At 37.8% G+C, this 25,409-nt stretch overlaps 1 protein-coding gene across 1 annotated transcript; it reads right to left on the reverse strand.

The window, feature by feature from the left end:
• Positions 1-4,728: 4,728 nt before the first annotated feature.
• On the reverse strand, positions 4,729-24,617 carry LOC147509928 (uncharacterized). Its single transcript, XM_086602073.1, has 7 exons — positions 24,292-24,617; positions 23,980-24,184; positions 19,945-20,146; positions 8,399-8,592; positions 6,505-6,658; positions 6,110-6,274; positions 4,729-5,638 (listed from the first exon to the last, which is right to left on the reverse strand). Exons 1-7 carry the CDS (start codon positions 24,578-24,580, stop codon positions 5,180-5,182), a joined length of 1,668 nt encoding a protein of 555 aa, XP_086458199.1. The 5' UTR covers positions 24,581-24,617; the 3' UTR covers positions 4,729-5,179.
• Positions 24,618-25,409: the final 792 nt, after the last annotated feature.

Below are 25,409 nucleotides of genomic sequence, written 5' to 3' on the forward strand. Positions count from 1 at the left end.
ATGGAAGTTAATGCTACTCAAAGCGAACAACGGTTGGATTGGTGGGGGTATGTGGCAGTTATGGAGAAAAATATTTTGTGTTTTTACTGTTTTGTTTTATGGTATATTAACTATCTTGCGTGTATTGACGAATTGGTAATTGGTACAATGGTACATATATTGAGTGTATTCTAAGTATATTGATATATGCGGATCGGGTCAGTTAATGTCGGGTATCCCAAATCTAAACCGAGCACCGAACCGACCCTGTCGGTTTTGCAATTTTATAAACCGATCTGAACCATCTTAAATGGATAAGCCCATATGACCCAGTTCAGGTCGGGTCGGTCGGTTCTGTTGGATACTTCAGTTTTATGCACACCCCCACTACATGGTGAACTTTGTTTAGAAAGGCATGCTCTTTCCTTGTTGACATGATTGTCTTCAACCACTTTTTCAGAACATCTATATATGCCACAAAATGATGAGATATATTAAATTGGTAGATCAAATGGGCATATATAAAACAACTTGGATTTGAAGACTTCACACTATATAAAGCAGCGTCAAAACAATTCCAAAAAGTCTTATATCGTAAGTGTATAATAAATACTCATTTTATGATTACACAATGTATATGAGATTTAATGCACCATTAAATTATAAATTTGAAAACACATTTACCATCACGTTTGTCTTGCATATCACTTTTTGCATGCACTGAGGTCAAAATATTCACAACCGGACTCGCGGAATTACCTGCATAACCAATCATCGCAAATTCTGGCTCAAAAGTATCAATGATAATTAATTGCTTTGTGAATTTAAGTCTTTGATGCATATAAGTATTTGAACTATTCCAGGTTACCATTATGTATTTCCTTCTCGACTGCCACTCGCAATGCCTCCTCCAACATTCTTTAGTTCAAATTTGTGTTTATATACACTAAAAAGTAGATCAGTAATTCCAAAAGATTGAACATCGCAACCCACAATGACCACCATGAGAAATAAGGGGTTGTGGTTAGAGTCATATTTTCATATGAAAGAGAAAAGTGCAAATCAGTATGACTAGTGAAACAACCAGCACAACAATTATAACAAGCATATCAGTTCATCACAGCTTTGGCCTTAACGATGGAAGAGAAATTATCTTTGATTTTTCATAAACTTTTATGTTTTTCCATGTTTAAATAAGTAAACGAGAAAAAAAAATATATTAAATTCTTAATTCTATTCTCATACCAAACATGGACATCCTATCATACATTGATGAAGATGAACCATCATATATTTAGTACTACAATGAGCACTACTATCTAGTCTCAGTTATCTAAATGTTCAAGTCCATATGAGATAACACTATAATTAAATAGCAAGCCCGAAAGCATAAAACAAATAACATTTAGACGTGTTAGTAAAGTTGTCCCCCATCTAACAATTTGGTCTCTTAATGACAACGAAATGCCTATATTATTAGAATGTATGTGCTGAATAAACACAAGACCCATACCAACCAACAAGTGACCTAGCTCACATCTCCAATAAGTCAATGTCCTTCTGAATATATACATATGATAGCTTAAACTCTTTCATATTCAACACAAACATATTTAATAGATGCTTACCTTCAGCATGGCCAACATCTAGATCACCAATATCTGCTTCGTCACCATTCCTGGAAGTATCTATATGATGTTGTCTTTCATCTTCATGTGGAGTATCATCTCCACCTGTACAGTATCATTTTCATCTATGTATGCTTTAAATGCAGCTTTGACTGGTTCACCTGCAGCTGTGTTCACATAGAAATCCTATGATCAATTGTGTAAGCACAAAACATCAACTAATGGAACGAACATGTTTATCACACAACTTTATTGTTTACCATTATGAAGCTGCACATGCTCATTGTCCGTCTCAAAAGCTTCTTAGCTTTCTCATTACTATCACTATCTCCACCGACAACAACATCACTCCCGGCTTCAACATCTCTTAGTATTTCAAAATACAAGTCGATCAAATCTTGTGGGATTACTTGCTTAGTGATAATTTGGAAGACCGACACAAGCAATTTAGCAAGGTGAAAAGAGCCCTTCCTCTACACCAAAACAAAAACAGTTTTAGGTTCAAGTTACTAGCAAGAAAAAATTTCAAGCAAATCTCATTATATCATAATCAAGCTATTAATTCAGAGCATGCATTTTAAGCAAATGTCATTAAGAATATGCATTCTAAGCAAAAGTCATTCTAAACAAATCTATAGTAAACACATAGATGAATTCATAAAAGATTAACCTCTTTATTCAGTTTATCCCTCAGCAACGCCAACCTCGCGAGGGTCCGATGGTCTAATCTGAGTGATGTTGTGACTCCTATACCACTCCATATAAGCTGTATCTGTTGTCATGGTGAACTTGTCTTGTAGCTCAGTACAATTGGCCTTGGACGACGTCTTTGCTTTACGTTCTCACCTAGGTGGTGGGTCCAGTATGTGTTGCATGATTTCTTCCAAACTGCCTCATACATCTCTCTAGCATATACCTCTCTAAAATGTCAAAGTGGATAAGCCATGTAGACATAGGATTCACATATGAAGCCTTCAAACCGAACTCGGGAGCATTCACCCAGGCATCCCATGGCTACCAAATTATCTAATATAACAAACATCATACCAAGATTAGCATATATATTTATTTGGCATTCACATTCACACATAAATAACTAGTGATCAGCTCCAAACAACCTAATTACACTGGTTTTTATTGCATTTTATGCATAACATATATCAAGCATAAATGCATATCACCAAGACCTAAACATGTAGACATGTAGTTAAGAATCAATTCAAACAATCAAAGTTGGCAAATGTTTATATAGTTCAATATGGTATCCTTCATAAACAGTCGAGGAGGTCAACACTCATTAATAATATCAACAATGCCTAAACATCATATAGTGAAGAATCAAATACACAACTAACCTTATCCATACGTAGTTTGTCCAGCTCCACATTGCGATGCTGATATGTTTGCTTAGAAGTTCTATATTTGGCATATTTCCAATGACAAGTAGCCGGGAATATAACTAAAGGGGAAGACATTGGTTAACATATACAAAACCTTTCGTAAAACCATGTCTATAAGCAAATATCCAAAATTACACACCAATATATAGTTAATAAAAGAATTTTCCATAAAAGAATATCAAGCTACAGTGATGTACAACACTTACCAATAATAGAGTTGAAGAGCCACAAACATTCAAAACAAAATTAGATATAGTTGTGCATGTCGTTGATAAGTAATGATTTTCTATTGATGGATCTTAAGAAAGTTTTCAACTAAATCTATAAAGTGTCTGGTTGATTACTAATTCATTGTCATGGACTTCCTTGGGTGTTGCACCTTCCTTTTTACTCAAATCATATCCAACTCTTTCACCTATGTATCCAACTCCTTCACCTATGCTATCTATGCTGATAGTTTAATATTTCCAATTATCAGTTCATGAGTTACTGGGCCATCGAATCAATTTAACGACTCCCAAAATCAATGTCCACTCTCAAAGTTATTGAATTGAAGTTTGTCATTGCATGTTCAGTCAGTATATTTAAGATTTACTACATAGACTTGCAACGTTTATTGTTTAAAGGCATCATTGGAAGTCTAGAACTATCATTGTCATTCAAATTTTAACTTTCTTGCGGGGGTGGAACCCTTAACTTTTTTGTTTTTGGTAAATTAAAATTGACAATGCAAGAAGAGCGTAATTACCTTTTTTTCAAAAAACAAAAACAAAACAAACAATGCAACTGAGCTTTTTTTTAAATAATTTTTCTTCAAACATACAAAAATAAAGTTATATCCCTAGTTTATAACTTTATATACCTAAAGATACTAGAGTACTCATTGGCATTAACTCAATTAAATTGCATTAGGATTAGTATTCAGTATCAAATGTGGATAACTTTTAGGATTTATTATTAGATAGAGTCCAACAAATTCAAATAGCTTTTGGATAAGTTTTTGAAACGAGCTTTCTTATAACTGGTTGTTTATAGCTACTTAGTTGCATTAAATGAGAATATGAAGATGATTGTTGATGACGAGCTGGTGTGTTGCGTGTTGTTGAGTCTTCTTATGTGCTGAAGTCGTGCATTGTAGTTGAGGTCGTTTCACGTGGGCAGTAGATTGCTTCTGATACATGTCCATGTGTCATGTTATAATTGGTCAATATATTTAAATAAATATATATACTTGCAATCCTCTTCCCCCTCCATCTTGTAGCATTTTAAGGAATTCACTTAGGACCACCGTATACTGAAGTGCCCAACTGAAGTGCCCAATTTTGCTACAAAAGCTAGCTTGCTGCCCATTGCCCAATGGAGCGTCATTGTCTCTGAATTTCAAACTCTATATTTTATTTTATTTGCACACATGTTGGCGTTCAATTGGGCTGTAACCAAACTTTTTAGCAAAAATGAACTCGTATTCTCAAGATGGGCATTGCATGGTAACACAAACGAAATGCCCAATGTTCCACCAAATTATTATTTTTTGTGGAACCAGACTCCAACCGTTCACCTATCGTTATACTTCCAACTTCAAATTAGTGAACGTGTCATTTTCATTCTCAAATATATGATACAATTTAACAGGATAGCATTGAGTTCACCCACCACATGATATGGTGTGCAAGACCTCACACCGGATCCTGTGGATAGTGGAATAGGAGAGAAAATAGGAGGGAAATAGAAAAGGAAATTGGATAATGTGTTGTACACTTGTACGCCACTTCACTTGGCGTGTGACTTCTAAACCATTAGAGTTGAAGATCCTATATTAGCCCATAGCTATTGGCAAAATATAGGAGGATAGCGATTTTTCACTGCGGTTGGAGTTACTATAAGAAAATTTACACTTATATTGGAGATTAATTAAACTTAAAAAATGATATAAAAAAAACAAAAAAAAACGAAGAACGACGTCATCTACTCTGAAACAGTCAAATTCTTCTCTTAGCCATTCTCGATTGAAAGTTGATTAGAGTTTAAGGTTGACTCTCTTTTGTCCTTTCGCAGTCGGCTCATTAATGCTCACTTCAGTCTCCTAACTTCAAATTCCTGAAAATATAGGCAGGGAAACCTATCTTGATTATGTTGTGGAAGCTTAGCTTGGAAAGAGTTTACAAGCACATTTTAACTTGCATAAAACTGAGAGCCATCTATGGGTTCAACTGGAATAGCATAAGGTGAATTCCAATCTGCATCAAATATTCCTTGGAGTTGTGAGACAATGACAGGATCATATGTACCAAAGCTGACACCTGATGTTGTGTAGAAGTAATCCCATATAAGGTTGCTAGTTCCGATGTGGGCTCGCACACTGCTAACTGCATACTTGCCATGGTTCACTCTGGTATAACCAGGATAAGCATTCCCAGTGCTTGTTCCATTGAGTACCGCAGCTCCGGTCATATTGTACCCTGGGACCTTATAATACTTAATCTCTACTTTACCATTGCAATGATTGTACTTGGATGATGCACAGAGAATGTTCGAGTACAGAAGCGACTTCAGGTACTGATCAGTGTTGTTGATGAAATGAGCCCAGTAGGCGACTAGTATATTGACCTTTGCATGCTTGGAGAAGATAACCTATAATTTGGACAGTCTTTTAGAATATTGATCATCACATGCAAAGAGGGAACAGGGCCAAATAATAAGAATACTTTATAGTTCAAGACTAAAGAAGTATTTGTTGAAACCGAATAAGTATTTGTTCAGAAATCAATTTTTATTGAACTTTCAGTTTTCTTTCCATGACTGTTGAGTTGTACACATCAACAAAGCTCGAGATTTAACTATAAAATTTCGTATAAAGATGTGAAGTTTCTCTACAAAAGTGATTATATCTACAACAAACTTTGCCCGGTGGACTTCTTATCCCTAAATAAAGCAAGGGCATTGTATAAGCAACAACTAAAGGCAAAACATCATTTATTGTATAAGAAACAAATAGTGGATCATGGATGAGTGGATGACCAACATAGACTAATGCTGGCACTAAAAAAAATAGCAGAAATAGGTTCGTACAAACTTGATCATACTTTAGAAATAAGTAGATACCTCTGATATAGCAGATGAAAGGGCTGACCAGTACACTGCCTGCTTCATGTATTGAGATTGACCAAGCCAGTCCATAGTATTAATTCTAACTGTTCCTCCCAACCCCACAGATCTAATTGTATCTACCCATGCCTGTTCATCTGTCTGGAATTTTCCAAACAACAGCTGCAGAACATGTGTTATTTCAGTTAATTACATGAAAATAACTGAGGCGTTAAAAGTTTTAGTGACCACATAGAGAGCATCTAAGGCACTGATTATGGTGCATTAGTACAAGGTACTCGTCCAACCTGAAACTCATGAATAGTAGTGGTTCTCAGTCTGCCAAATGATTTTCTGCTATTTGTTCTACCAAAGTTTCAAACTGAACAAAAGCATAGACATGACAAAATTACCTCAGGAGGAGCAAAGGAGAGATAGCTGGATTGATTCTTTTGAGATAGATTTTTGTATCCAGGAGTATCGATCTGCATATGGAACATATAGGGGTCTGCTAACAGAGGGTATCCTGCTACATGGTTAACTTTCACATAACTAGGAAGAGGAGACCTGTTAAGAAAAGAATTAGAGAGTGTTAACCGAATATATGTGATTGAGAGAAACATTATTTGAGCTCCGCTCATAAGCAGCATCAAGATTGTGATACATATATAATGAATTACTTATGTGAAACTCCACTGTGAAATGGTGTATTCAGCATTTGTGTGGGTGATAGGCATGATAAGTGCTTTAGAGCATTATCCCATATGAACTTCAGAAGTCATTCAGCAATTCATTAAAAGATGCAACCAGTGTACATCAAAGGCCAGAGCAATTGGAGAGATGCATAACAATGTCAAAGGAAATTAAATGGGGTATTAACATGGCGCAGTGACAAGTTCAACAACACTGTAATGAGGACCCATTAGCACGTAGTACAATGTTAACACACACTTCTGTCTAATAGCCCAATCTGTTGAACCGCTAACAAGGACTGCATGCCTAAGATAAGGTAGGTACATCCTAGCAAGCATTCTGAGGACTGGGACACAACTCATGACATGAATTTCAAGCATCTGTCAGTATAATGGAGGTATACTCACTAGCCAGAAACATCCTAGTTAAGGACTGTGTGGTTCCAGTCCTTATATGGGGTAACACATACTAGTTATTGTTGCTTGCTTTTCCAGTCATCACTTTTCCATTTTCAAGTCTTCTTCTTCTTATTTTTGTTTTCTTCATTCAAACCTCTTTTACACACACACACATATACATAGGTTTTTGCATACAACCCAAGCAACTAGGAAACATAACACTGCCGTTACTGCTTGAGGAGTCTCAACACCTCCACATCACACAAGAGCCACCTCTATACAGACTTGCTTTTGCTCTCGTCCACCTAAGCAGTCACGACACCTTCCACCTGACCTGAAGGTTATTGTCACCAGCCAACTGGTAATTGCCTAATCGACCATGTGGAGATAACCACTCCTGAGAAACCTGGAAATTATCACCATACCTGAAGGGCTTACACAATTGCACAAGTGAAAACTCTCTCGACAACACTAGTTAGTTTCGAACTCGCTCATATGTTTTATGTCAAACTTTTATATTCAAACTTGGCACAAACATACTCTTTGTCAACAAATGCTTATGAGACAAATCTACTTAGTATTATGTTACATTTACCTACCACGTAATTGGACATGCAGTAACAACAAATTTAAACAACAACATAGCAACTTTGGACTTAAGTCTGTATGTCTAAGTGACCAAGTGAGTATCACTCTAGACTCAGCCCAACTTGATAGAAGGGTAATTGCTATGTAAATCTGAGGTTCACGTCATAATACATTGATTGAAAACAAATTGTATTTCAAGTTACCATGAACACACTCCCAAAAGTTTCCCTATATAACTATCTTGGATGTTAGCACCTGTCTCTTGGTTAAGGAGTTTAAAAAAGGCAGTCACATAAGCCACAAAATGAATTGATTCCACATTATTACAAAGTAGTAACTATTGGCTTGGTCATCCTTTATCTGAGCAAATACCTAATACCATGCAGGTTCATCAAACAGTGCTTTCTAGCTCTCATTAGGATTTTCTCTTCCAATAGTCCATACTCCATAATTTAGATATATGATTAATCTCTCATTATTTGATAAATTAAGCAGCATTTAAAATTTTATTAAACTAAATGCAATAAAAAGGGGTTGTGTTTGACAGTCTTATGATGATATATGACGTTAAAAACTTGAAGATTTCCACTTATAAAGACTTCATATCTTGACTGTTGATTGTGTATACCTGCACCTGTCTCTGGAGTTGAGAAAATGTGACCAACAAGGAACTTTTCTATAAACCTGCCACTGTTGATCCCAGACTTCTTTGGTGTGATCTGAAGAATTAAGAGAAGCAAGTTTCCAAAGGTTGTTATAGTAAATCTCCACTTCATCTGCTATTTTTGGACAGCCAACAATATATATTCCAACTTCTTTCACCTATAGACAATTTTAGGTCAATACAATCAATAACATAAGTGTTCATATGACAGATAACATATATCAGAGGTTTTCGTAGTGAAGGCTGTACATGAGTTTTACGATACATTCATTTAAAAACATGTTAACAATAATGCACAAGCCAGTCATCTAGAATCCCAAATAATTATAGTGAAGGTCACTTCCTCTGTGCATCAGTTAACTATTTTATGGAACACCGTTAATTGGTCCAAAACATTGCGACGTCCTATAATATCCAAAAAAATTCGAACTCCAATTGTCCACCCAAAAAGTGTTTATTTATCCAACCAGGATAACAAAATGAGCACATTATATGAGAGGATTAGAAAATCAATGCCACTGAATCACATCATTTAATTTTAAGATAGATCAGCATAAGTTTTCTGGATTCCCTAGTTTGGCATGAATAAAAAGTTCAAACCATTGGCTTCTGCTAATTCATGAGTTGAAAATAGATCCTTTTGTGTGTGGTGTCTAAATCTATGGTGTAGTAACAAAGCCGTAAGCTTGCTTCCAAATCCAAGCACAAGCAGTAAAAGCTAGTTTCAATTACCATACTTTTCTGGTTTTCAATTGCTCCAGATCCAAAGCAGCAATCTATGAAGGCCAAATGTAAACGTGATACACAGCTTTTGAAGTATTCTAAGTTGATTCTTTTAAACTTTCATGTGAATTTACTTTAGTTCTAGATAGCATTGGTTCAAGTCAAAGAAAATTCAGGAGCGCAAATATACACAATCATCAAGGCCGTTTGTTTTAACTTCCTAAAAGATGGTCGAATCCAACTTGGATTTACCAAAGGAAGTTTACTAGTTATCCTATAAAACACATTTTCCTCTTTTAAGTGGCACAGAGCATAAACTTAAGTTTTGATGGAAGAAAGTAATTCTAATCACAAACGCTAACAATTATCTGAAACTGATTTCTGCAGTGTTCACTCTCTTTGTGAACATGATTACTACCTAGCTAATCAGTGAGTTCTCACAGTTTAACTCATGTTTGTTATATACTATCAGGAAAGATGAGGAAAAAAATATATAGTACAACCTGAACATTTCAGATGAAGGGGGATAAAAAGTTACAAGACAGGTACATATTACTTAGAGCCCTCTAGTTGCTTAAACAAAAAAAAATTAATCGAGCCAAAAAATTCTAGTACAAAATATCCCTTGAAAGAGGAAAGTTTTGATTCTCTCTTTAGTTGATTAGTGCACATTACATTGACAAAAGGCTGTAATGAAAATGGTAAGATCTTTCAGTTCCGAAGATCAAGTTTTAACACCAGACTAGGTCCCTGCTTCAACCTTAGTGTCCATAGATTACCCGGAAGTCTCGACATAAGCAATATTATGCCATTAAAAAAACAGCATCTCTATTCCGAGTCCTTAATCTTGCAAGGGTTTCAGCAAGGAATCCATTCACTAGAGGCGCAATCCCGAGACCTCCTAGTTACTTATCCAAAGAAATTTGTAGTGAATATTTATTATATAACTCAACGGAATACCAAGAAATATTCTAACGCACGCCTGAGGTGATTGCACCTTAGAAATAAGATACTGACCAGGTCTGCACCATGTAAATACATAATCATGGAGCATGTGGTGCACCTCAGATACATGCTCCAACAACTCTTCTTGTTTTTCATTTTTCTTGGTTGTTTTCAAGCCAATGAATGGTACTAATTGTTGGAAATATTCTAAACACAAGAATTTCCTAATAACGGAAACCCTAGATATGGTCCATAGAGAATATAGGGTATATTGGTTTACTTAGAAATTGCCGATTATAGTGGTTTACTAAACAAAAGTCTTTCCTTAATTACAATATTCCTACCATGATAGATAGTGAAAATCTTATGAATTAGGAAACTAAGGTCCTCTCTCCACCTATAAATATATATTGATTTCCATCAATCAATATCATTCAATACACAATTAAGGTTTATAGGCTAAGAGAGAGAAACCTAGTTCTCCCCCATTAAAGATCCTTGCATACAAGCATGACTTTGGACAAAGGTATGTGATTTATTTACGAGTATTGTTATGTGATTAACATGTGCAAAAAAACAAGATCTTTTAGCACATGTTAATCACATAACAATACTCATAAATAAATCACATACCTTTATCCGAAGTCATGCATGTATGCAAGGATCTTTAATAGGGGAGAACTAGGTTTCTCTCTCTTAGCCTATAAACCTTAATTGTGTATTGAATTATATTGATTGATGGAAATCAATACATATTTATAGGTGGAGAAAGGACCTTAGTTTCCTAATTCATAAGATTTCCACTATCCATCATGGTAGGAATATTGTAATTAAGGAAAGACTTATGTTTAGTAAACTACTATAATCGGAAATTTCTAAGTAAACCAATATACCCTATATTCTCTATGGGCCATATCTAGGGTTTCAGTTATTAGGAAATTCTTGTGTTTAGAATATTTCCAACAGTCTCCCACTTGGTCCATAGGAGGATAATATCGTTTATGGTTTAATTTAGAAAACATTAGGCGCGCGTAAATGCCAAGTTAACATTTAATGGTTATCGTAAATACCATAGTTAATAGAATCATTAATGTGAGTCATAGTGGTTTCATGCAAATTAAGCTACATGGTTCCTTCCATGTACCACAACTCCAATGATCTTCTCAACTAGGTCTTAAGTAAGTAGTATCAATAATGGTTCAATAATGTCTTATCAAAAACTATTTCTGTTATCATTCATCCATTCACTTACATGTGCATAAATAATGAAAAACAGAAAATTCAAAACATTCTAAAATGAGCTCAAAATTATGTCAATTTAATAAGCAATAAACAAAATCCACAAAATAACAACTGCTGACAACACTCAAGACCCATACTTTCAGCATGCTGCTTAAATACCTTGGGTGATAGCCCTTTCGTAAGTGGATCTGCTATTTTAACACTCATACTAATGTGGTCAATTTCACTCTCTGGTTCCGAACTTCTTCCTTGACTGAAAGGTATTTCATTTCCATGTGTTTAATACCTTTAGAATACCTATCTTTTTTCGAAAAGAATACAACTGTGGCATTATCACAGTGAATTCTCAACGGCTTAGATATAGAGTCCATAACTCTAAGTCCTGAAATGAAATTCCGCAACCATAATCCATGAACTGTAGCCTCAAAGCATGCTACAAATTCAGCTTCCATAGTAGATGATGTAATAATAGTCTGTTTTGCACTTTTCCATGAAACTGCTCCTCCAAATAAATGGAACACAACCAAAAATGTTTTTCCTACTATCTACACATCCACTAAAATCTAAATCTGTGTAATCAACTACCTCAAGATGGTCATCTTTCTTATATGTGAGCATATAATCCTTTGTCCCTTGCAAATACCTTGGCACTTTCTAAGTGGCTTTCCAATAGTCAAGCCCTAGATTGCCTTGATATCTACCTAGCATGCCGACTGCAAAACTAATGTCTGGCCTAGTGTGCATACATCAAACTCCCTACAACTTAGAAGAAAAGCATAAGGCATATCTTTCATTCGTTCTCGTTCCAATTCAATCTTAAGACATTGACTTAAGCTGAACTTATCCCCTTTTTGAATTGGAACAACATTTGGATCGCACATGGACATGTTAAATCTTTCCAAAACTTTGTTAATGTAAGCCTTCTGAGACAATCCTATCATGAAATATTTCTATTCCTATCAGGTAGGATACCTCACCCATATCTTTCATTTCAAAGTGTTTGGAAAGAAAATCCTTGGTGTCATGTAATAGACCAAGATCACTGCTGGCAAGTAAAATGTCATCAACATACAGAACCAAAAGGATAAACTTACTCCCACTTATTTTCAAGTATATACATTGATCAACAATGTTTTTAGTAAACCCAAAGGAACTAATGGTACTATGAAACTTTTTGTACCATTGTCGGGAAGTTTGTTTAAGTCCATTTATTGATTTCTTTAACCTACAGACCATATTTTCCTTTCCTTCTTTTATGAAGCCTTTTGGTTGAACCATATAGACTTCCTCGTCGAAACTCCCATTCAAAAAAGCCATTTTCACATCCATTTGATGTAGCTCTAAGTCAAAATGAGCAACCAATGCCATAATGATTCTCAGAGAGTCCTTCTTAGAAACTCGAGAGAAGGTCTCATTGTAATCAACGCCTTCTTGTTGAGTAAAACCTTTGGCAACAAGTCTAGCTTTATGTTTGTCGATTTTACCTTGAGAGTTGTATTTGGTCTTAAATAACCAATCTGTTTTCGACTGTCTTTTGTCCTTTAGTTAATTCGACTAATACCCATACATCATTAAGTTCCATAGATTTCATCTTGTGATTCATGGCATCAATCCATTTAGCGAAATCGCTTGCTGCATTTAATGGCTTGTGAATACGTGACTGGATCTTTAGTAATCCCTATGTTAAATTCTGATTCCTGTAAATACACCACGTAATCATCTGAAATAGCTGATCTTCTTGGTCTTTAAGATCTTCTTAATGCTACTTCTTGTGGTGCATTAACAGGTTGTTCAATAGCAACAACCTCATTATGGAGTTGTTGATCATTCATATTATTGTAATATTAGTCCTATTGGGCCTATACTTGGGCCCAACCTATGTACATTGTAACTCTGTTATTATAAATAGAGAATGGGTCTCACTTTGAGACCCAACTTTTACTGTCTCTCTTTCTACATGGTATCAAAAAAAACAGGAAGAGAGAAGGAGATCAAACCCTAGCCACCACCCTACGGATGATGTCTCCTTGTTGTATAATTTCTCTTCTTCGAAGAAAATTACTACCGCTCTTCTTAATGGGCGAATTTCCACTCTTGGGCTCGTTACGTTTAAAAAAATTTTTTGGGGGCCAAAGGGAAGATGGATTGGCTTGTTCCCAACAAGATGATTTGTCCATTAATCTGGACCACTACCTACAATAGTTGGTCCATGACCAATTGTATGATTCTAAGTTGGTTGTTCAACTCTATGGAGCCCGATGTCTATGAGATGTTTACCTTTTTATGACACTTTGTTGATGGTTTGTGGGCTGCTCTCTCCGAAATGTATGCTCTTCACGAACAATGAGGTTCGAATTTATGAGCTCTACCGTGAGTTGGGTCGCCACACAGGAGCTCTTTTCCGTCTTAGCTTACTTTGGGTACTTGAAGAAGCGGGGGAGGAGCTTTACACACCTATCCAAGATTATTGGTATGACACCGACTATTATGGCCGCTCTTCAGAAGCATGAGGAGAAATAGAGAGTTCATCAGTTCCTTATTGGTCTTCACTCTGATTTTGAAGCCATTCGCACTCAAGTTCTCAATACTGCACTCAAGTTCTCTTGGTAAGGCGTATGCCGTTATTGAGAAACATGAGCGTCGTGTTCGGATTACTTCTTCTCCAGTGGTTTCTGATGCACCGTCTTCTGCTGATCAGATGGCGTTTATTGCTACTACTCGACCCCAAGGGTCTTCTGTTGGCTTTCGTTCTACTATTACATCCGGGAACACTCGTGGACGCTTTTGTGATCATTGCAAGGGCAGTGGCCACCTTATTAATAGTTGCTATCAGTTGCATCCAGAGCTTCGTCCCAAGAGGGGGTCGAGGGGCTTAGGAGGCAGCAAGCCTCGTATTACAGCTATTGCTGATATTTCTGCTAGTCATCATTCAGGGGGAATTTCTGAGGATTCTGGGACTTTTACCCAAAGACACAGCTTATGCATGCTGTCTCTACATGAGGGGACATCTAGTATGCTTACGCCATGATCCGCCCGCGGTACACCTCTTTGCGTTCCATGTTCGTTCCCCGCCTCCATCCGGTTGGGTCCTTGATTCCCGGCAAATGATCATATGACCGTGAGTCTAGATTATTGTCGATAGCACACCCTTTTCACATCACGTCCGCCATGGATGGCTCATACACCACTATTACCCGTAAAGGTACTTGTTCGATTATCCCCGCTATCTCTTTTTAGAGTCGGGCTTTACATGTTCCTAACTTAGCACTTAGCTATCGTTATCCGTTAGTCGTCTTGCTAAAGATTATCACTGTTCTGTTGTTTTCTTACCCTATTCTTGTTATCTTCAGAACCTGAGTATGAGGCAGATTTTTGGCAGGGGCTATGAAATCTTGCGGGACTATACTACTTTGGAGATCTCCCCCTTGTTCCAGTACCTGCTCCACCGCGATCGAGTTTGCATGCTAGTGTGTTGCTCGTGTCGGGCCGTTATTTGTTTTCTGGCGAAGTCTTTGAAAAGTTGGCATGCTTTCGGTTGGGCCATGTCAACTTCAAGTATCTATGTACTTTATTTCTTGAATTAATAAAAGCATGCAAAAATACTTTTTTCATTGTGATAATTGTTCTTTGTCTAAACATGCGTGCATTCTTATATTCCTCGCATTTCTAGATCTCCTTGTATGTTTGATGTGATTCATACGGATGTTTGGGGCACTTCTCCTGTGACTACCCTCTCTGGCCATAGGTACTACGTGACCTTTATAGATGACCATACTCGGTGTACTTGGATCTTTTACTTCGCAAGAAATCGAGGTTCTCCTGTTTTCACTCAGTTTCTCCAGCTCATTAAAACTCAGTTCAATATCGTGGTTCGCAGACTTCGGTCTGATAATGCGAAGGAGTATGTTTCCAACGAATTTGTCACCCGTCTTAACCAACAGGTTATCCTTCAACAACTGACATGTCCTTATACACCTGAGCAAAATGGTGTTGCTGAACGAAAAAATCGGAGTCTTATGGATGTAGTTCGGTGTTTGTTGCAAGGTATGCATGTTCCTTAGTCCTATTGGCATTATGCGGTTCTTACCGCTGCCTACCTTCGAAACCGCACAACCAGTAGAGTTCTTAATGGTAAGGCCCCTCTTCAAGTTGTATACCCCAGTCGTGTTCTGTTTCCCATTATTCCCCGGGTGTTTGGCTGTGTTTGCTATGTTCATGATAAGAGTCCTATGCGGACCAAATTGGATGATAAATCCATTCAGTATCGTTGTTATCATCCACCTAGTCGTCGCCTCTATCATACCTTGGATGTCACATTTGTTGAGCATAGTGCATATTTTGGTCCTTATACATCTGTGCAGGAACCTTTGTCTTCCCCAAAGGAGGCGTCTTCCGCTGTTTATCCTGTTCCTATCTTTGATACTTCTCTGGTGGTCCCCCCTACTAAACCATTATAGGTGTCGTCGCACTTCTACTCATGCTCATGCTCTGCCCACTGCCTCAAGTAACATTCCTTCACCTTCTAGTGATCTACCTACTGTGATTGCTCCTACTGTTGACTCCCCTATGATTGCTCCTGTTGATTCTCCTGTTGTTGATCCCCCTCGATTTCCTTCCAGGACCAGGCATCCCCCAGACAAATACGGTTTTCCCACTAACCATCCTATTGCGTAGTTTGTCTCTTATCAGGGTGTATCTGCTTCCTATCAGACATATCTGACTTCGGTTTCCTCCATTCGGATACCGCGATCGGTTCGAGGCTCACAAATCCGCGTTGGGTAGCCGCCATTTACGCGGTGAGATGACACCTCGAAAGCGTAATCGGACTTGGGAAATGGTTGCTTTACCTCCCAAGACTCGCCCTGTTGGATGCAAATGGGTTTTTATAGTGAAGTACTTGGCAGATGGTAAAGTTGAACGATATAAGGCCTGTTTGGTTGCTAAGGGATTTACACAGGTATCTAGACGTGACTTTGGTGCGGCCTTTGCTCCGGTAGCCAAGTTAAAATCTGTTCGACTTCTTATTTCCCTAGCTGCCTCTTATGATTGGCCTCTTCATCAGTTAGATGTAAATAATGCCTTCCTTCACGGAGATCTGGCCGAGACAATTTACATGGATCCCCCACCAGGCTTTCGTGGTGAGGGGGAGTATGCTGGGAAAGTTTGTCGACTCCGTAAGTCTTTATATGGGCTCAAGCAATCACCACGAGCCCGGGTTCGATGGATTCAAATGAGGTTGTGCTACAAGATGGATTTACCGGTGCCACTCGCACCAAACATTGTTTGTTCTTGGAACTCTCGGGGGCGCGACTTATCCGCTTGTATATGTGGGCGACATTATTATTACGAGAGACAATCGTCGGGCATTAGACAAATTAAGGAATCCGCAGGAAGTCTTTGAGGTTAAAACTTGGGTCCTCTACGTTACTTTCTTGGCATTGAGATTGCACGTAATCCCAAGGAATCTCCTTATCTCAGCGAAAGTATGTTCTAGATCATCTGACTGATACAGGGATGTTGGGTTGTCGACCAGTTTCTACTCCTATGGTGCCTAACGGTAGGTTAGTTCGCGACGAGGGACCATTATTGTCAGATCCATCGACTAATCGGTACGCCTTGTTGAGCCTTATTTATCTAGTTAATACTAGACCGGACATTGCTTTATATCGTGAGTAGAGTTAGTCGGTTCATGCATGCTCCACGTCAATCTCATATGGATGCGATGGAGCGTATTCCTAAAGTACCAAAGTCTTGCCGGCTTAGGTCTCTTCTATCGCGGCGGTTCCGCGGGGTCCCTTTAATCTTACACTAATTCGATTATGGAGGTTCTATTGACAGATTGTTCCACTCTGGAACTTATGTGCTTTTCGTGGGAATCACCTTATCTCATGGAAAAGCCATAAGCGGTCTGTTGTCGCCGGATCATCTGGCGAAGATATCGTGCCCTAGTTTTGGGCACTTGTAAGATTATGTGGTTCGCGATCTATTTTGGGAGAGCTTGGTTTTGCCGATCGGATCATCCGTCTTCCATCGTGACAATCAAGTCCGCCATCCATTTAGCCAGATTCAAGATTATATGAAGCGGACTAAGCCACGTAGAGATTGATGTGCATTTTCTCGGGGAGAAAGTTCATTCCGGATTGTCTCCCGTCGCTTTGTTAGGACTAAGGCACGCATTTAGCGATACTCTTACCAAACCCGATTGGGACCTCACGATCTTAAATTCTTCCATTGGCAAGTTGGGTCTATTGGATATCTTCGCACCAGCTTGAGGGGGAGTATTGTAATATTAGTCCTATTGGGCCTATACTTTGGCCCAACCTATGTACACTGTAACTCTGTTATTATAAATAGAGGATGGGTCTCACTTTGAGACCCAACTTTTATTGTCTCTCTTCCTACACATATGTTGCTCTTTGTTATTGACAAGGTCAACGAGGAACAACAATATCATTAGTAATTCGTGGTATGGGAAATTGTACCAGAATTTCTTGAATGACAACTTCTTTAATTTTGTCACTCCCCCCTGACTTCGCCATTCTCAAATTTCCGGTTTCAGCTATTCTTGTAATATGATTAGGACAGTAAAACTTATACCCTTTGGACTTTTCTGGATAACCAATGAAGAAACCACTAATGGTTTTCGGATCCAATTTCCTTTCTTGTGGGTTATACACTCTTGTTTCTGTTAGGCATCCCCAAATGTGTAAATGTCTTAAACTGGGTTTCCATCCTTTCCACAATTCAAAAGTAGTCTTTAGAACTGCCTTACTGGGGACCCTATTCAAGATATACACTGTAGTTTTAAGAGCATGCATCCACAACGATATAGGTAAGTTAGAATTACTCTTCATACTCCTAACCATGTCCATAAGAGTTCTATTGCATCTTTCAACTACACCATTTTGCCAAAGAGAACCTAGCATTGTGTACTAAGCACATATTCCAAGATGCTCAAGGAGTTTAGCGAAAGGACCAGGACAACGTCGACGTTGTCCTGTCTCATCATACCTTCCATAAAATTCACCACCTCTATCAGATCTTACAATTTTCACATTTTTATCTAATTGCCTCTCAACCTCAGTTATGAATATTCAAGCAGCATGCTGAAAGTATGGGTCTTGAGTGTCGCCAGTAGTTGTTATTTTGTGGATTTTGTTTAGTGCTTATTAAATTGACATAATTTTGAGCTCATTTAGAATGTTCTGAATTTTTTGTTTTCCATTATTTATGCACATATAAGTGAATGGATGAATGATAACAGAAATAGTTTTTTGATAAGACATTATTGGACCATTATTGATACTTCTTACTTAAGACCTAGTTGAGAAGATCATTGGTGTTGTGGTACATAGAAGGAACCATGTAGCTTAATTTGCATGGAACCGCTATGACTCACATTAATGATTCTATTAACTATGGTATTTACGATAACCATTAAATGTTAACTCGGCATTTATGTGCGCCTAATGTTTTCTAAATTAAACCATAAACAATATTATTCTCATATGGACCAAGTGGGAGACTGTTGGAAATATTCTAAACACAAGAATTTCCTAATAACAGAAACCCTACATATGGTCCATAGAGAATATAGGGTATATTGGTTTACTCATAAATTGCCAATTATAGTGGTTTACTAAACAAAAGCCTATCCTTAATTACAATATTCCTACCATGATGGATAATGGAAATCTTATGAATTAGGAAACTAAGGTCCTCTCTCCACCTATAAATATGTATTGATTTCCATCAATCAATATCATTCAATACACAATTAAGGTTTATAGGCTAAGAGAGAGAAACCTAGTTCTCCCCCATTAAAGATCCTTGCATACAAGCATGACTTTGGACAAAGGTATGTGATTTATTTACGAGTATTGTTATGTGATTAACATGTGCTAAAAGATCCTGTTAAAACTTAAGAATTATTTTATACTAATTTCCCTACCAATACAAAACAACACGTCAATTCGCTTAGACACTTCCATGTGGCATATGCGTAACAAACTAGTGTTTAAAGGAAAGCAATTCATTAAACATAGAGCTGCTGCAGAGATCAAAGCCATCACAGGTAATGGATTGGAGGCTCCTCTCACATTAAACTGAATAAAGTGTATAGGATTCATGACACTGTCACAAACTGCTCTCTGTTCAGAGCATAACCAATTGCAACATTCAAACTTTGTCGTCTGGTGATCCTATGGTTGTTTCAGCTGCTTATTTTAAGTTCTCCTTTTTTTAGGTATCGAAGAATAATTTCTTATTTTTTACATCCTATAGATCTAATAATACTAATTATGTGCAGAAGGTCGAATAAGCAGATTACTGGGGAGAAACATGTTCTGTTACCAACTAATATTATAGCTCCACTGTATAGGTTAATGCACATTTTACACAGCAGTGCTCATTTTAGTATCTCATGTTTTACACCGTTCAAGATTTTGACTACTGGTTAGTGTTTGAATTGTCCCCTAGTTTAAATCCTAGTCTTTCTCACATCAAGTTAAGCACAAATACAAACATAAAAAGAAAAACAGAACTGCCACCTTTCATCAGTGCTGAATATAGAATCTTTTCACTGAAAACTATCAGCATACCTGAGTCAGAGATTTCCAATCATTGTTGGCAGATCCAATATAGACGTCTTTGTGATCTGATATCCAAACTTTTGAATGAACAATACCAGATCCCCACCAGTCCCCAAGCAGTAAGGTCACATTCTCCACATTTGGCCTTCCTAAAGCCAGGCTTGATGGTTCCTTTGTGTAATCAGGATAGACCCCAGAATGCTGTAAAAACCTATATAACAAAGCCAGAACCTAAGTTTCAGTTCCGTTACCGTAACAAATGTCCATCGAATATTACTAAAAATGATCCAACTCATTTGCACTGGATCAACAGGCCAAGGACACAGTGTCCTAAAACAAGTAGAAATTTGATAACTGTTTGTCTAGAGAGAACCCAGAGAAGAACTTCATAAACATAACCATTGATTGGGGACACGCCTTATCCCATGTTATCTTAGTTGGTCAGAAAAATGTATCCTGTTTTACAACATTTTGATCTATCAGACAGACAACTTTGCATTCATAAAAATAGATCAGATAGTATACTGAATAGACACTTTAATCAATCAAATGACTGACGGAAAAAAACAATCCCCAATCTGCTTTTAAAATTTGTTTCCAATATGTTCTTAATGGAAACAACATTGAGAAATTGAGCTGTCATTTCAACAAGAATACTGAAACGTACAACACTATGTGGACTGTTTAGTAAGACCAAATAATCAATTTCCCCCTCACAGAGTACATTGCAATATCCATAACTGTTGTGAATATAATACTGCGGAAACAACGTTACCCACTACAATAGATCAATCCTACACAAGGATCAATCATTCTTACTAGACAAGACTTCAACACCCTCCAAGCAATATCCCAACACTTCTCAATATCAAATAACAAGTATATAAAGTAAAACAATTAATATAAAAGAAGAACAAACCACAAGACGAGATATATCGTGGTTCGGCAATTTGCCTACTTCCACACTGCGAGTTCCAAGCTTTACTAGATGTTCGGAATAATAGATTACAAGTCTCTCAATCTACTTACAAAGAATGAACACTCAACTCACAAAGAATTACTCTCTTATAATCTCTCTCTTTCTTGGTTTTGGAAAAGTTAGGTTTCTACAGAAAAAACCTATATTTAAACTTCCGAAAAATGGCAAATTCGTGATGAAATAAGGTGGAGCGCGGGTCGCGCCCTAGACCAGGCAAAGTTGAGTGCGGGTCACGCTTAAATCACTGGAAGTCGCCAAAGCATGAGCGCGGGTCACGCCTTGCCCAGGTGTAAATGGAGCGCGGGTCGCGCCCTTCACACCAGAATGAGAAAACATCCTTTTTCTCTACAATTCTCCACCTCGATGAGGTTTTAACACATAAAACCGAGCCAAACACATCCAACAAGAACACATCCATCCAGAAACTCGCAGTCCATCCGCCCCTAAGGGCCATGCCTACAAAGGGCTCTGTCAAGTATGTAGGATTTGGAGCAAGTCCAAACAGTGTTGGAACTTAACTCCGGTGACAACCTTAGTCGACATATCGGCCGGGGATTGTCATTGGTGTCCACTTTCTCAAGTGCTACATCACCATCCTCAACGACATCTCGTATAAAGTGATAACGGACATCAATATGCTTGGTCCGAGCATGATGAACCTGGTTTTTTGCCAAATGAATAGCACTCTAACTATCATAATGCAAAGCAACACTTACGCTTTCAATACCCATATCATCCGGAAGACCTCGAAGCCATAATGCCTCTTTCATCACCTCACACGCCATATACTTCGCCTCGGTAGAGATAGAGCAATCAGAGCCTATAAAGATAGACCTTCAACTAACCGGTGCACCATGTATCATAAACACATAACCAGTAGTCGATAGTCGTCTATCTAGATCACCTGTATAATCTGAATCCACATATCCACTGACATAACAAGTGCCTCCACCATAAACTAATCTCACATCCAAGGTACCCTTCAAGTACCTTAATACCCATTTCACTGCTTTCCAAGATTAGTCATATACCTGTTTACAACAATAACTACCTGTGAAATGTCTGGGCGTGTGCACACCATAGCATATATCAAACTGCCCACTGCATTAACATAAGGAACATGTGTCATATGTTTTTGTTCCTCCACCGAACTAGGAGAGAACTTAGCTGAAAGCCTAAAATGCCCAGCCAAAGGCGTAGAAACCGACTTTGCATTCTCCATACCAAAACGCGAAAGTACTTTCTGAAAGTATTTCTTCTGAAATACAACTATCCGTCGATTCTGCCTATCTCTGTCAATCTCCATACCCAGTATCTTCTTGACTCCACCTAAGTCTTTCATTTCAAACTCAGAGCTAAGTTGAGATTTCAACTTGTCTATCTCCACCATGCTTTTGGAAGCAATAAGCATGTCATCCACATAAAGCGGAGATAGATGAAGTCATTACCACGAAAACTTCTGAAACTAAACACAACAATCATACTTATTTCGGTTGTACTCATGTTTGATCATGAACGTGTCAAAGCGTTTGTACCATTGCTTTAGGCGATTGCTTTAACCCGCATGAAATGACCGATTCAATTTGCGTACATGATCTTTTTCAAAGAACGACAAACCGCCCCGGGTTGTCTCATATAGATCTATTCCTCCAAGTCCCCATGCAAGAAAGCGGTTTTCCATCGAGTTGCTTTAACTCCAAGTTGAAGTGAGCAAACTAAACTTAATAACACACGAATGGGACGATATGTTTGACCACCGGGAAAATACCTCATTGTAGTCAACTCCTTCCTTACGTGAAAAACCCTTTGCTACTACTTTTGTTTTGTACCCGATCTTGTCGGACTCGGGAATGACCTCTTTCTTTCCTCAACACCCATTTATTTGCCGATAGTCCTTTTGCCGCTTTTCGCAATAAAACTAGGTCCCATGTGTGATTTTTATCAAGAGATTTCATCTCGCTTGCAAAGCTACCAACCAATCTCTCGTAATGAACATCTCTAAACAAACTTTCTTAAAGCTATCCGCTCATCATCTTCGATATTCGGTCATATGCCACTAAATCCACATGACCATAGTGTTTCACCGGCTTCGTGCCCATACTTGTGCACTTCTTTAACTTGTCTCTTTGGCTGTGGTCGGCACTACAAGTTCATGGATGCTCTTTCTCTCTTCTTCCCATTGTTCTTTGTGTTCCATGATTTGGTACTTCATCATGATCTAACCAATCATCTGGCGTGATCAAACAACTCAAGCTCGGTGAAATTTAAACTTCTATGACTCACCATTACGCTTTCGGCTTTCTTAGAAACTGCGAAAGATAACACGGAAGTCTCATCAAAGGTAACATCTCTACTGACCAGAAACTTGTGGTCTTCTAGACACCACACTGCGGAAACAACGTTATCCACTACAATAGATCAATCCTACACAAGGATCAATCCTTTTTACTAGACAAAACTTCAACACCCTCCAAGCAATATCCCAACACTTCTCAATATCAAATAACAAATATATAAAGTAAAACAATTAATGTAAAATAATAACAAACCACAAGACGAGATATATCGTAGTTCGGCAATTTGTCTACTTCCACACTGTGAGTTCCAAACTTTACTAGATGTCCTAATAACAGTTACAAGTCTCCAATCCACTCACAAAGAATGAACACTCAATTCACAAAGAATTGCTCTCTTATAAGCTCTCTCTTTCTTGGCTTTGGAAAAGTTAGGTTTCTACGGAAAAAACCTATATTTATACTTTTTCAGGAAACTTCCGAAAAAGGGCAAATTCGTACTGAAATAAGTTGGAGCGCGGGTCGCGCTTAAATCACTAGAGGTCGCCAAAGCATGAGGGTGGGTCGCGTCTTGCCTAGGTGTAAATGGAGCGCGGGTCGCGCCCTTCACACCAGAATGAGAAAACATCATTTTTCTCTACAATAACCAATTTGGATATACCATTATGGTGCAATGACACTATTCCTTTGCTCAAAAGAATTAGTAAATACAAATTTCCTTTGAACCAAAATGCAATCAGAATAAGACAATTATAAAACTTAGAGATATACCTAACTTTGGCCTTGCGATCAGCGGCATCTTCAATCGATTTATAGACTCTAAAACCATCATTAACTCCAAATTTCTCCATGTCAGCTTTAGAGTAGCCATAGTCACCAGACCGAGGATCATCAGGTTGAGACAAGAGCTGCCAGTATTGAGCAATTATATCCAAACTCTGAGTAGAATTTCCCGCCAACCACCGAAAAACATCGGCTAAAGCATCCAAAAGAAAATAGCAAAAAGAATAAACAGTTCGCTTCAATGCATGGAAGTGACAAGAATTTATAAACATGTATTAAAGTGAGATAACTAGTGATTACCAGTGGAAAGAACACCGGGAACACGAGGAAGATAAGGCATGTCTGTGGGAATGGATTGGACAAGCCATGCTTTGCAATGAGTGTGAGTTGATTCAGTCTTAGATTGTATACCAATACACAAAGCAAGAAACAGTAGAATAACAACACAAGGCTTGGTGGCTATGCTGCTTCTAGTAATATTCCTCATTTTTGTTTCCCTCTTGTGGAAGTTTAAAAAAGGCAAAATGGAAGTCTCTCTATTCACTACTGAATATCCAATATGGGCGTGAGAACACAAGTATGATATCATTGCTTGATGTGTTAAAGTGAAGTTGACTTTCCACGCTACTGGGTGCGACCAAAAAGGTAAGCCAGACTATTTAACTAGTTGAGACTTTGCCACGTGTATGGGCTCCAATATTCGAGATTGGAATATTCTTAAGGGTTAATTAGTATTATTCCCACTAGATGAGCTAATTAGATAACTGCTAAGCAGTGGAGGCGTGAACTGAGGGTGGAGAAGAGAGAGGGAGAGATGGGTTTGTGGGTGGGGAGAGAGAAAGAGTTAGGGTTGAGAGGGAGAGAAAGAGAGAGAAAGATAGATGAGGACAGACAGACAGAAACCAACCAATTTAGTTTTTGTCTACATAATTCTTCGTTGGCTCTGTTCACTTGATTAGGATTTCGGTCTCCCTCCTAAACACAGATCAATTTGGTTTTACCTTTAACTTTCAAATTAAATAACTGGAAATTACACAAATGTTCTCATTATTTTCAAAAAGTAAATATTCAATTTTAATTAGGTGGGAGCATTTGTATAGTTTTCAGAGGGTGACCCTAATTTCCCACCTAGTGGGGGAAATCCTAATTGATTCGTCTAGTAGGAGGATAATACTAGTTAACCCTATTCTTAAATGTACCGTGGTTCCCTTCAATCAGTGGAGTTTCCTTATCCATCTACTGACTTTTAGTTGCCAAACTGTTTTAGTTAAATTTAAAATTTAGTACTAACGACATAACGTTCTAGTCCTTGTCAATAAAGCCTCTACAAGACTACATCTTACATTCTTGCTGCATCAACAATAGAGACCTTTTATATACAATTTTTTTTTTTTCTTTTTCTTTTTACAACAGTTATA

Source organism: Coptis chinensis, chromosome 3 (assembly GCF_015680905.1).
Source record: "Coptis chinensis isolate HL-2020 chromosome 3, ASM1568090v1, whole genome shotgun sequence".
NCBI lineage: Eukaryota > Viridiplantae > Streptophyta > Magnoliopsida > Ranunculales > Ranunculaceae > Coptis > Coptis chinensis.